This window comes from Anomaloglossus baeobatrachus, chromosome 2, assembly GCF_048569485.1.
Source record: "Anomaloglossus baeobatrachus isolate aAnoBae1 chromosome 2, aAnoBae1.hap1, whole genome shotgun sequence".
NCBI classification, from domain to species: Eukaryota; Metazoa; Chordata; class Amphibia; order Anura; family Aromobatidae; genus Anomaloglossus; species Anomaloglossus baeobatrachus.
The window spans coordinates 626,801,882-626,815,170 of record NC_134354.1 but is presented as its reverse complement, the minus strand read 5'-3'; the positions used below and the strand labels follow the sequence as shown (position 1 = coordinate 626,815,170).

The following is a 13,289-nucleotide window of genomic DNA, read 5'->3' as shown; positions in this document are numbered from 1 at the left end:
GATTCCATGACTTGGGTGATCCTTTGCGATCTCCAAAAATTCACAGGCTAGGAAAGGCTTACAGCCCATGCGACCTGCATAGCCAACACGACTTCTGCTCAGAGTCAAAGTTGTGGTCCAGGATTCAGTTGTTGACGTGCTTCCAGTGCTTTGTCTCTGGCCAGGAAGACGCAACGTAACCTCGTCGTCAGTAGCATCCTCCTCCACCTCCTCTGCTGACCTCATCGACTGGCTGACTTTGGTTTGACAGTAAGTGTGGTCTCCAACCTCATCAATAACCCTGTGTGTTTTCATTCCCCTCGTCCTGAGTCCTGCGAGACAACCTCTTCCTGCCCTGACCGAATAGTAAAGTTGTCCTTCCAATCAGGTATCTGTGCTCCTCATCATGTTCCCCATTGGCTCCACCAGGAGGATTTACTTTTTGGAAATGAGGGTGTAGATTAGGCTCAGCACCTTCTTCATCGGGGCCTGGATCCCACTCACAAAGCTTCTGGCCATCTGCGCAGATCATTTCCCCTGTCTCATGGAACTCGCTACCTCAACACGTCAGATTATCTGCTACACCCGCAAGCTTCAAACTGAATCTGAAAACTCATCTGTTCAGAAATGACTATAACCTTCAATGACACCACCACCATACGTACTTGACGCTCAACCTAAACCACTCCTACTGTCTCCTCCCAAAAATCCTTTAGAATGTAATCCCGCAAGGGCAGGGCCCTCTTCCCTCTGTACCAGTCTGTTTATAGTTACTTGTATATGTATTCTGTATGTAACCCCCTTCTCATGTACAGCACCATGGAATCAATGGTGCTCTATAAATCAATAATAATAAAAATAATAATAACTTCCTTGTCTGTACTCATTGCAGCTTTGGAGCAGACCTCTGATTCCCAGGCTATAGTGCGACTGAACAGCTATGCAAACTCAACCATCTCTGTCACCCCATACTCAGCAGGGCTGGTGGAAACTTGAGAGCTGTTAGGAAGCAAGTGCGATTGGATTGACACCACAGAGGAATGGAGTATTTGGGATCTTGAAATTGGGGTGGAGGAGAGGCCACTTTATGGAGCACGTCAGATCCATTGAAGCAGCTGCTGTTTTGGCCTTATCTACATTTGTTAGCGATGGTCGTGTCCATGAAAAAAGGGATCATATCAGATTATCCATGGGAAGAAGTACTCCTGTTCTTTTGGATGGTATTTGTTGTTACAAAACGGTGACGCCTTAAACGCAAGCAGCCTGCTGCGGTTTCAGTTGCGCCCAGGCATCAGCTGCCATTTAGGCCTGTGCCTCAGGTTGTCCAGCTGGCTGCTTTCTCCTCCACGTCTAAGTGTGGAGAGGCAGCTAGTGCGCATGCGTGTGCCGATTTACCCCAGCCGCAGCCTAACTCCAGTGTTTCGCCTAGTGAGTATGCTCAGCCTGACTGTGCCATTCCTGAGGCTAAGTCTTCATTTCGGGCTACAGCGCATGCTCCCACACTTAGTGCGAAAAGCCTCTTTGCACAGGTACTTGCACTCCGTGCCGGGTCTAAGTCCTGTGTTGTGCCTAGACACCATGCTAAAGCTGATAGTCTTTTTTCAGAGACTGTATTTCATGCAACTGACCATGGTCAGGCACTTACTGCATCAGAAACTAGGTCCGGTAATGAACTCTTTGGCCCTGCCCCTGATGTGGGGGCCCATTTAGACCACAGGGCATCAGGTGTCCTGACGATGTGGCCAGGCCACTCCCAAATGGCTTGCAGAGGCCCACTCCTATGACTTGTCACCTCATTATTGATGGTCAGACGATGACTGGTGAGGTGTTTGGGTCATGACAGCCATGAGGTCATCATTGAAGTTGCGGTTCCAAATAGGACGCTAGTTATGCCACTCATGACGTATCACTCTGCTTTTGTCTCCAGGAGGTGCATTGTGGTCCACCCTGGTTTGGGGCGGACCCAGGTTATAAAAGGGGCTGGAGACAACAAGGAGGTGCGCAGTCTTCTATTATGCTCCGAAAGAGCACACCTCCATGTGTTGAACCCATTGCGGCTTTAGGCCAGAGGTAGGCAGGGATAGGGCATCGGGATAGGGTGTCTCACATTTCCCCTACATTTCAAAGTAAACATTTGACCGCCTGATGGCCTTGAGCTCTGCTGCCAGCATAGTAAGGAGGTGTGTGGGATTCCTTGGGCGCAGTTACAAGGAAGGGTGGCCTGACCACACAGGGTTTGGGCCGAGGTGGAGGACCCACACGAGGTTGAGGAGGCAGAAGCAGTGGAGGAACTTGTACATACAGAGGAAGGATTGACACACAAGTCGTGGGGACGGCATGACTTGTACAGCAAACCCTTCTCCATCTCTCACCATAGTTACCCAGTGCCCAGTCAGCAACATGTAACTCCCCTGTCCATGCTTACTGGTCCAAGTATCTGTGTTGAAATGCACCCTGTCACACACAGTTTCTCAAGGAATCGGTGAGGTTGTGTGCGACCTACTGTGGTAGCGCGGGCACGCCTTTCTTGGAGAAGGAGTGACGACTGGCCATCGGCTCTTGGGGCACTGCAATGGGCATAAGGTCTCAAAAATCCTCGGTCTCAAAAGGGTGTAAAGGCAGCCTTTCTGTTGCCAACAAGTTGCAGATGATGAAACTCAACCTCTTAGGCATGTCATGCCCTTCGAAAATCATGTAAAACACAGCGAGGGGACTCCAACCACAGTCTCCCTCGTTGCCACTAATTGGGCCACACACACCCCACTTGACTGGCATCAGTTGACCCCCTTTTGAAAAAGAAAAAGATGCTTTGCATGAAGCACTCTCAAAAATATGCGTGCCTTTCCCGTCCCCTGGCTGACCCAGGGGAAGAAAAGTCCTCTGAGAGCCATGACTTGTTCATCTTGGTTCTTTTAGAAACACAGCGAGGGGACTCCAAGCACAGTCTTCCTCGTTGCCACTAATTGGGCCACACACACCCCACTTGACTGGCATCAGTTGACCCCCCTTTTGAAAAAGAAAAAGATGCTTTGCATGAAGCACTCTCAAAAATACACGTGCCTTTCCCGTCCCCTGGCTGACCCAGGGGAAGAAAAGTCCTCTGAGAGCCATGACTTGTTCATCTTGGTTCTTTTAGAAACACAGCGAGGGGACTCCAACCACAGTCTCCCTCGTTTCCACTAATTGGGCCACACACACCCCACTTGACTGGCATCAGTTGACCCAATTTTCAAGATGAAAATGATGCTTTGCATGAAGCACTCTCAAAAATACGCGTGCCTTTCGCCTCCCCTGGCTGACCCAGGGGAAGAAAAGTCCTCTGAGAGCCATGTCCACATTGTCGTCAGTGGACAGACACGTGTGCTTATCTGCCAGCAGACCCCCAGCAGAACTGAAGACAGGTTCTGAGAGAACGCTGGCTGCAGGACACGACAAGATCCCCAAGGCGTACGTGGCAAGCTCAGGCAATTTATCCAGATTGGAAGCCTAAAATGAGCAGGGCTCAAGTTGCACAGTAATGGCATCGATGTTTCCTTGCATATACTCATATATCTGTGTGTCCTCCTCTCTTTCCTTGTCCAGCTCTTTTGTTTTCGCATGAGTATATGTCCTTGTCACTTTCCCATGTGTTTGTGTTGTGTTGTGAGTTGTTTGTCACCTTTTGGACACCTTTGAGGGTGTTTTCTAGGCGTTTTTATGTGTTTGTGATTGCCTGCCATTGTTTCCTATGCAGTTCGAGTTCGGTTCGTCAAACGTTCGACGAGCCGAACTCGAACGGGACGTCCGTTCGGCGAACCGACCTCGAGCCGAACCGCGACCGGTTCGCTCATCTCTACTCAGGAGCGCCACATAAAGATCGTTATTGACTTTAATAAGTATGTGTGTAAACAAGTCCCCCCAGCCCGGTAGGTGTCAAACAGACACCACACGGTCCAAAATCATGGAGGTGTGAAGTAGGCTTAGTACTGCTTTGCAGAGAAATGCAGTTCACTGTTTTTAAAGGGAAGGTGCCGCGTTTTTAACTTTTGTATTAAAAATAGTGATTATGAAATCAAGCATTTTTAATACAAAATTAAACTCACTGTTTATTTAGTTTTTATTTAATTCTAGTTTTACTGAAGCACTGAGGGCTGCCATCATGGATTTGCTGTGTGTAACATGAGTTACTCATCTCCTTTATGGCAGCTCCCTGTGCATTCACTCTGATGGTCGGGCTCCGACTCTATGCTTAATACAGGACAGCTCCATGCTGTGGCATGGACGTGCCCCCTGGGCTGTCCAGATCACAGCAGAGGGACGAGATCATCGCCATATTTGTGCAGCTCACAGCGAATACTGTTTGCTGTACTTTCCCCCCTGTCGCCGCTGCTACCGTCTCCAATGACAACCCCGGCGCCGCAGCTGCTACTCTCTCCTCACTCTCCTTGCTGCAGCCACTGAGGGCATGCATGCATGCAGAGCATTGCGTGCGAGTGTGCATGCATTGCAGATCATTGAATGCGGGCATGCATGCATACAGAGCATTGTGTGCGGGCGGACGTGCATGCAGAGCATTGTATGCAGGCGTGCATGCATGCAGAGCATTGCATGCAGGCGTGCATGCATGCAGAACATTGCGGGGGGGTGTGCATGCAGAGCATTGCGTGCGTGCATGCAGAGCATTGTGGGCGGGCATGTGGCAGAGCATTGTGTGTGCGTGCGTGTGGCAGAGCATTATGTGTGTGCGTGTGGCAGAGTATTGCGGGCGTGCATGTGACAGAAGATTGCAGGTGGCCGTGCATGTGGCAGAGCATTGCTTGACCGGGGCATGCAGAGCGCTATGTGGGGAGCACTATGCAGCTGTCCTTCGTGACACTTCAGACATTTGTGGTCACCAGCAAAATGGCTCCGCACTGTGCTCCAAAACTGTGTGATACTGCATGCTGAGTTGTGTATCTAATCCTCTCCTGTGTGCTACTGACTGCTGAGCTGTGTATCTAATCCTATCCTGTGTGATACTGTCTGCAGAGCTGTGTATCTATCCTGTCCTATGTGATACTGTCTGCTGAGCTGTGTATTAATCCTATCCTGTGTGATACTGTCTGCTGAGCCGTGTATCTAATCCTATCCTGTGTGATACTGCCTGCTGTCCTTCGTGACTCTTTAGACATTTGTGGTCACCAACAAAATGGCTCCGCACTGTGTCCCTACATTTCATTTTCCCTTATACTTATGGAAACACCCAGATTGGGAGGGGAAGCTGTGGCATCACACACAGGAGAGCAGATTCTGCCCACTTTTACTGCAGCTGTAATGTGAGCTAATTCTACAGTGGGATTTCAGTAGAATTACAGCACCTATTTCCCCTAGTGTTTAATAGTGGAAAATATCAAACTTTTAAAACATTTTTATATTTTGCTCAATTAAAAACAAATAATAATATTTAAATAAAACATTAAAACATTAATACTTAACATTTTTTCATTTATTGAAATTATTTTTTGGACAACACCTTCCCTTTAAAGCCACCAAAGAACCTCTTTGTTAGGTCTCAGTTCCACTTGCGTTTTGCACGGACGAGTGCAATTTGATAAAACATCGGATTGCTCTCACTCTAGTACAAAACAATGGGGCAGTGTCCATCTGCAATTGATTTCTTAGGCCAATATGAATCGCAGCAAGCTGCATTTGGAAGCGATTCTCATCTCACATGCACCCATACAAGTCTATGGGTGTGTGTGAAACATTGCACTGCACTCGCATGTCATCTGACTGCAGTGCGTTGTACGCAGGGACAGGCCAGGGAAGAGATGGGGAGAAAGTGCTCCCTCCCTCTTCTCCACAGCTGTGACCCGATCGCAAGATCGGATCACATTCGCATGACCCTCGGCTGATGCTTGCAGCAGAGGGTCATTAACCTATCGTTTCCGATACTCTTTTAATGGAAGCTATGTGCAAGTGGAACCGAGGCCTTAGGTGGACAACCCCTTTAGGACAATTGCAGTGCCTGGACCTCCCACAGTTAGACAGAACTGGACTTAAGGATATGTGTATGGAGACTGTAATATGGATGCTAAAATAGACACATGTAAAAGAAGCCTAAAGCTGATCGGTTGCTATGGTAACAAGGACATTTTTTTTTTTGTAATAAGTCATAAGGTAGGCCATGCATAACCCATATGTTATACACTAATATTAATGATACTGCGCACAACATGCAGAAAAGCCGTAGCTACAGATTCTAATAGATACTGTGTTTTTTCACAGTTGCCAATGACAAGGCACCCATGAGGTGTAGGATACATCTACCTATTACATCTGTAAAAACCAATATAGGCTAATTTGGGGAATTTGGGGAACTGAGACTCTGGCTAATGTGGATCTAGTAGTCCCAAGACAATAAATTGCATGAAAACAGGTTCAGTGAACAGCTGGCTGCCATCTGATGACGGCTCTGCAGACAGCATCACAAAGCAGCATCCATCCATGAGCAGTGGATCTGGTGACGTCGCTCCCACTGCCCCTATACTGTGAGCTGCAGACACAATGCACATAACTCTAAGGGGGGATTTCACAGCGCTCCACGTAGATGAGCTTAGTAATAATACGTAACAATATTTGTGGTAAACCCCAGTGTATAAAGCCTTTAGCACATTGCATTTCTGCACTTAGCTGAAAATATACTCTGGGAAAAGCTCCCAGCTTATACTTTAATATTCCCGTAGGCTTCCATTCACCAGACAGAGGCCAGAAGTGTATTTTTTGCACCACTGGCCATTATGCGTCTGCATACTGTTTATTCAGCTGTATAGGAAAGTGCAGCAGACATTTTTTTTCTGCCATGAATCCCAGATGGTGGACGGATGTCTAGTCTAGTCTAGTGGCCACTGTTGGGCGCATATCTTATGAGTTCATGCACCCCACAGGAGTATATATTTTATATAAATAAAAGTTTCTCCACCATAGGGACCCATTAAAACAAAAAAGTCAAACATAGAACTGTCGGGCATACACTCTCATGAGATATTCGCCCAACAATGGCCACAGACATGTTTCTCAGTCATCACTTTATATCTTTATCATTATTCAGTTTGTGTGATGACCACACGGCTTAATCTCCTAATCCTGGTTTTGAATGATTTTGGACTTGGACTTTCATGTCCTTCTTCACAAGTAAGATAACTACAGATTACTATAATTATGTAACTACATCACTTCATGTGCCATATTGAAGGGGCATACTTTATTTTCTGGATAAAGGTATGTGGACAGTCGGCAACGCGTCCTAAACTTATATATCAAGTTACTTCGATGAAGAAGAAAAGAAAGCAAAGTCAGTGCCGAGATTTATTGTATATTTAAACAATGCACACAAAGGCGGTCGCCTCCACACACACACACCGTGCCCCCACATCATGCCTCATGACGTCAGCCCCCATGTCTTTCCTCACCAGGGTCTTGGCCACGTTTCCTCTTTGTGTGATGTTTTTGCTGTGTTTCTCATTAGCCACTCGGATCCTCTGCTTAGCCACCATAGTCTCTACGGAAAGCAATGTCAGTTAATGTGCCAATAACGGTCGTGCAGAATATTACCGGAGTCACAGCAATTCCTGGAGACCATACATAAGTGCTCCTCCTGCTGGCAGATACATGCTTCATAGCACTGGCAATGTGACAATGGGCTATAAAGGTTTGGGAAGTAATTGCAGGAAATATATGAACAAGTTACACAGTATGATACTGTATGGCGTATGTGCTGGAACATTAAAGAAGCCCTCCCATTATTCTTCTTCTATTGTTTGTACAACCAAAATCTGTAATCTTATTACATGTTGAATATATCTATTAGTATTATAATTAATGTTCTTCATAGAGCCCATATAATAGTGCCATTGTTGTTTTCACATGACTACCTGAGTAGTAACATTCAGCTCTTGCCGCCCTCACAGCAGTGACACCAAGAACCCCATTATCAGTGTAATGACAGTCAAAGCCTTACCATAGACATCTCACAGAGGTAGTATACTTACAACTGAGGGTCCCCATCTACCCCTATTCAGTATTTTTGCACTCTCACTACGCTATTGTTTCCAGCTTCAAGCAATTCCTATATCTGGCAGTATTATCATATGTCCAGCTCAAGCGCTTACTTAGAGGGAACCTGTCACCAGTATTTTCCCCTATAAGCTGCGCACACCACCAGTAAGCTCTTATAGTATATATAGGATTCTAAAATGCTATAAGTGCCCAGGCCGTTCTGTATAACGTAAAAAACATATTTTGTAAACCCACCTGCAGGAGAGTTGGGTCTGATGGGCGTCCCTGGTCTTGGTCCTGTGCCTCCTCTCTTCCTTCCATCGCCGTCCTCGTTCATAGCTTCTTGTGGATGATATGTCCTATGTCATTCTCGCAAAGGCCTCCATTGCTCTCCTGCACTTTTTTCTGCTCTGCTGAGGACAGAGCAAAGTACTATAATGCGCAGGCGCGGGGAAAAGTCAAAGACTGCCTGCTCATGCCCGTCACTACAATACTTTGCTAGGCCCTAAGCAGGGCAGATCAAAGTGCGCTTGCGTGGGAGCGCAATGGTGGCCTCTGTGTGGATAATATAGGATGCGTCACCCACATGGAGCTGGGAAGGAGGATGGTAACTGCAAAGGATAGAAGAGGCACCGGACCCGAGACCATTTATGCCCATCTGGCTGGAACACCCTCAGGTCAGTATAATAAAGGTCTTTTTTATGTTATACAGAGTGGCCTGGGTACTTATATAAATACTGTATATAAGGGCTGACTGGTGCTGGCTGCAGCTTATAGGGGAAAAACCTGGTGACAAGTTCCCTTTAATTTATCTCTCTTTCCAACCGCAAGGCCAGAATAGGTGCATTCAGATCTCCTGTGTGGTGCTACTTACAAAAGTTACCATCTGGAGACCTGCTCTTCATAGTTGTTTGGTGAACCTGGTGCTAATACACCAAGATGGCAGATAGCCGCAAACTACACATCATTAGTCATGATTCGCCTCCCTATCCACATGGCTAGGGGGTGGAGCCTTCTCTCAGGCCTCACTTCCGGCCCCTGGATGCCTTAAAAGCTGACCCTTCCAGTGAACCAGCGCCGGCTATAAGCTTAGCTCTGCTTTGCCTGTGATTGCTGGTCCTGTGAGTGATATCCTGATCTGTCTGTTCCTGTGCCCCGTGCCCTTGTCTGTGTTCTGTCCCCTGGTCATCCCTCCTGTCCTGTGTCCCCCTTCCTATTCCCCACTCTGTTGCTTCCTCCGGTACTGACCTTGGCTTGACTTTGACTCCGCTTTTGCTCGTCCCTCCGGTCCTGCCTCTGCCCGTACGGTGTTTGACCCAGCCTGTCTGACTATTCCTTGCATGCTCTGCAGCTCTGCTTCTCAGCTGTGCTGATTAGGCAGTGCATGAGAACGCTGTGCATTTCCTTCCTGGTTCTCATTGCTCTGTGTAGTGTTGTCTGCTGCAGAGCTCTGGCTCCCCCTGGTGGCAGCATTACATCATTGTTTCGCAAGCCATATGTGGCTCCTGAGCCACAGGTTGGGGGTGCCTGCTCTACAGAATATGGTGGCACTATATAACTAAAGATTAGTGTTACTATACATGATCTATGCATATACAGTTAGGTCCAGAAATATTTGGACAGTGACACAAGTTTTGTTATTTTAGCTGTTTACAAAAACATGTTCAGAAATACAATTATATATATAATATGGGCTGAAAGTGCACACTCCCAGCTGCAATATGAAAGTTTTCACATCCAAATCGGAGAAAGGGTTTAGGAATCATAGCTCTGTAATGCATAGCCTCCTCTTTTTCAAGGGACCAAAAGTAATTGGACAAGGGACTCTAAGGGCTGCAATTAACTCTGAAGGCGTCTCCCTCGTTAACCTGTAATCAATGAAGTAGTTAAAAGGTCTGGCGTTGATTACAGGTGTGTGGTTTTGCATTTGGAAGCTGTTGCTGTGACCAGACAACATGTGGTCTAAGGAACTCTCAATTGAGGTGAAGCAGAACATCCCGAGGCTGAAAAAAAAGAAAAAATCCATCAGAGAGATAGCAGACATGCTTGGAGTAGCAAAATTAACAGTCGGGTACATTCTGAGAAAAAAGGAATTGACTGGTGAGCTTGGGAACTCAAAAAGGCCTGGGCGTCCACGGATGACAACAGTGGTGGATGATCGCCGCATACTTTCTTTGGTGAAGAAGAACCCATTCACAACATCAACTGAAGTCCAGAACACTCTCAGTGAAGTAGGTGTATCTGTCTCTAAGTCAACAGTAAAGAGAAGACTCCATGAAAGTAAATACAAAGGGTTCACATCTAGATGCAAACCATTCATCAATTCCAAAAATAGACAGGCCAGAGTAAAATTTGCTGAAAAACACCTCATGAAGCCAGCTCAGTTCTGGAAAAGTATTCTATGGACAGATGAGACAAAGATCAACCTGTACCAGAATGATGGGAAGAAAAAAGTTTGGAGAAGAAAGGGAACGGCACATGATCCAAGGCACACCACATCCTCTGTAAAACATGGTGGAGGCAACGTGATGGCATGGGCATGCATGGCTTTCGATGGCACTGGGTCACTTGTGTTTATTGATGACATAACAGCAGACAAGAGTAGCCGGATGAATTCTGAAGTGTACCGGGATATACTTTCAGCCCAGATTCAGCCAAATGCCGCAAAGTTGATCGGACGGCGCTTCATAGTACAGATGGACAATGACTCCAAGCATACAGCCAAAGCTACCCAGGAGTTCATGAGTGCAAAAAAGTGGAACATTCTGCAATGGCCAAGTCAATCACCAGATCTTAACCCAATTGAGCATGCATTTCACTTGCTCAAATCCAGACTTAAGACGGAAAGACCCACAAACAAGCAAGACCTGAAGGCTGCGGCTGTAAAGGCCTGGCAAAGCATTAAGAAGGAGGAAACCCAGCGTTTGGTGATGTCCATGGGTTCCAGACTTAAGGCAGTGATTGCCCCCAAAGGATTCGCAACAAAATATTGAAAATAAAAATATTTTGTTTGGGTTTGGTTTATTTGTCCAATTACTTTTGACCTCCTAAAATGTGGAGTGTTTGTAAAGAAATGTGTACAATTCCTACAATTTCTATCAGATATTTTTGTTCAAACCTTCAAATTAAACGTTACAATCTGCACTTGAATTCTGTTGTAGAGATTTCATTTCAAATCCAATGTGGTGGCATGCAGAGCCCAACTCGCGAAAATTGTGTCACTGTCCAAATATTTCTGGGTCTAACTGTAGATTAATGTGTATCCGACAGTAGAACCAAATGCAGAATTGTACAAACTACAGTGCACATATGTTGTATAGACAAAAGTATTGGGCGTACATTATACCTACAGGAGCTTTTATGACATTCCAATATAAATCCATAGGCACTTGTGCCGCCCCCGTGCCAGCAGGATCTGCTGCTCGGATCCGGATCCGCGGTGGTTCGAGGGGTCTCCGGACGCGGGGGTCGCTCGGCCACTCGATTTAAAAGGGGGGAATATGTACAGGGTTTTTTTTTTTAAAGTTTGTGACGCCACCCACGGTGCGTGGTAATGTGAGGGACCACCGCTGCCATTGGGGAGCACGGTGACGATCGTGTGGCAGCCTAATGTTTAACCCCTCCGTGGGCAGGGGGTTTGTGTCCCGGGGCCCGTTGATGCTGGATTGGGTTTTGGTGCCGTTGGGGATAGGAACAGGGGTTTTCAATGTACTCACTCAGTCCCGGAATAACAACACCGACAGCTTGTAAACCAGAATTCTGAGCACCACTGCAGCTTGTAAGGAGCACGCTTGGGTCCGTGCCCTTGGTGTTGCTGTTAGCCTGTGGCCCTGTCTTTGGCACCTTTGGTCTCTGTTGGACCCGTGGGTATTAAACTCTTCGGGTCCCGCTCACCCATATGGCTAGCGGAGTGAGCTTGCTCTCAGGGTTCACGCGTAGGATTTCTTTGAACTGTAGTGGGAAACTCCAATCCCATCGGTGCGCTAGTACCCCGATTTTGGAGCGGGTTGGGGATGACACTTGAAGTCTTCTCCGCCATCGGGTAAATTACCGGAATGCGTGAAACTACTTTCCGGCTTGGGGTCCACGTACCCCATCGTGCCCTGGCCCCTGCCCGGTGATAGCTCAAGGCCTCCGGCCGCCCTCCTCGGCAGTCTGTGCCCCTTGACACTGTCCCCTGCGACCGGGGTTCCAGCTCCTACCAGGCCCAGACCAACGTCTGCCACCTAGTACACAGGAGCTCTGCTCCGTGACCTCTCCCTCTCAGAGAGTCACTTCACCTCCTCTCCTTTCACTCTCCACTGCTCAACTCGACTGTCACTTTCCTTACTTTCCCCTCACCAACCCCCCAAGTGGGCGGCCCTATTCCCTTCAGGCCCCCCAATGGTGTGTCTAGTAGGTTAAAATGGGAAGTGTTCCTAGGATTTTGATTGGCTAATCTGTTAGCAACACCAAAGGACCAGGATCCGTGACCAAGGAGGGTGGATACTGTGCGGAAGGGCAGATTGCACAATACCCTGTGACGACCTGATAGGCCAGGGCGTCACACACTAACATAGAGATGACCCCCACTTTGCAGCTATAAGAGCTTTTACTCCTCTAGGAAGGTTTTCTACAAAACTTTGGAGGGTTCCTGTGGATATTTTTCTCTCGTGATCCGTAAGAACATTTGTGAGATCAGACACTGATGTTGGATTAGAAGATTTGGTTCGCATTCTCCATACTGTTCCATTCCAAAAGTGTTGAATTGGGTTGAGTTCAGGACTTTGTGCTGCCATTTCAGGTATTTGTACGCCAAACTCACCCAAACATGCATTGCTTTGTACATAGGGGAACAGAAATTGGATTCCCCAAACTTTTTCCACAAAATTGGAAGCATACAATTATCCAAAATTTAGCACTTGTTTTTCTTCCATAAAAGTCCATAAATCCATTTATACAATGCTTATAAAATCATCGAAGCTTCAGTAACTCCATACAAGTGTGGAAACCGAGAGGTTACACCCAGGATACAGCGGGTCACGAGCGAGGAACGAGACCAGGCTAGTTTTAAACTCAAACTTTTTACACCCCGATAAAAAGTAACGGGGATGTAAAGCAAATATAAACACAAAGAAATGTACAGGCACCCTGTTACTGAACCGGGATCAGCGTGTTGGGCTAAGGACTGACTCCAATAGAACAGGAACCAACAGGAACAGTTTATCTAACCAGGAACTTCTGGAAACACTACAAGGTGTAAATCTGTTACGGTTGTGCCTCGAACAGGCCTAGTCCCGTCATTGACTCCCACA

At 47.0% G+C, this 13,289-nt stretch overlaps 1 protein-coding gene across 1 annotated transcript in view; it reads right to left on the bottom strand.

Moving 5' to 3' along the window:
- Nucleotides 1–7,493, bottom strand: part of SERP2 (stress associated endoplasmic reticulum protein family member 2) — a 55,663-nt gene extending 48,170 nt beyond the window's left edge. The window contains exon 1 of the mRNA XM_075333872.1: nucleotides 7,410–7,493. Coding sequence (XP_075189987.1) covers nucleotides 7,410–7,493 — 84 coding nt within the window. The remainder of the gene's footprint in view (nucleotides 1–7,409) is intronic.
- Between the last annotated feature and the right edge of the window lie 5,796 nt (nucleotides 7,494–13,289).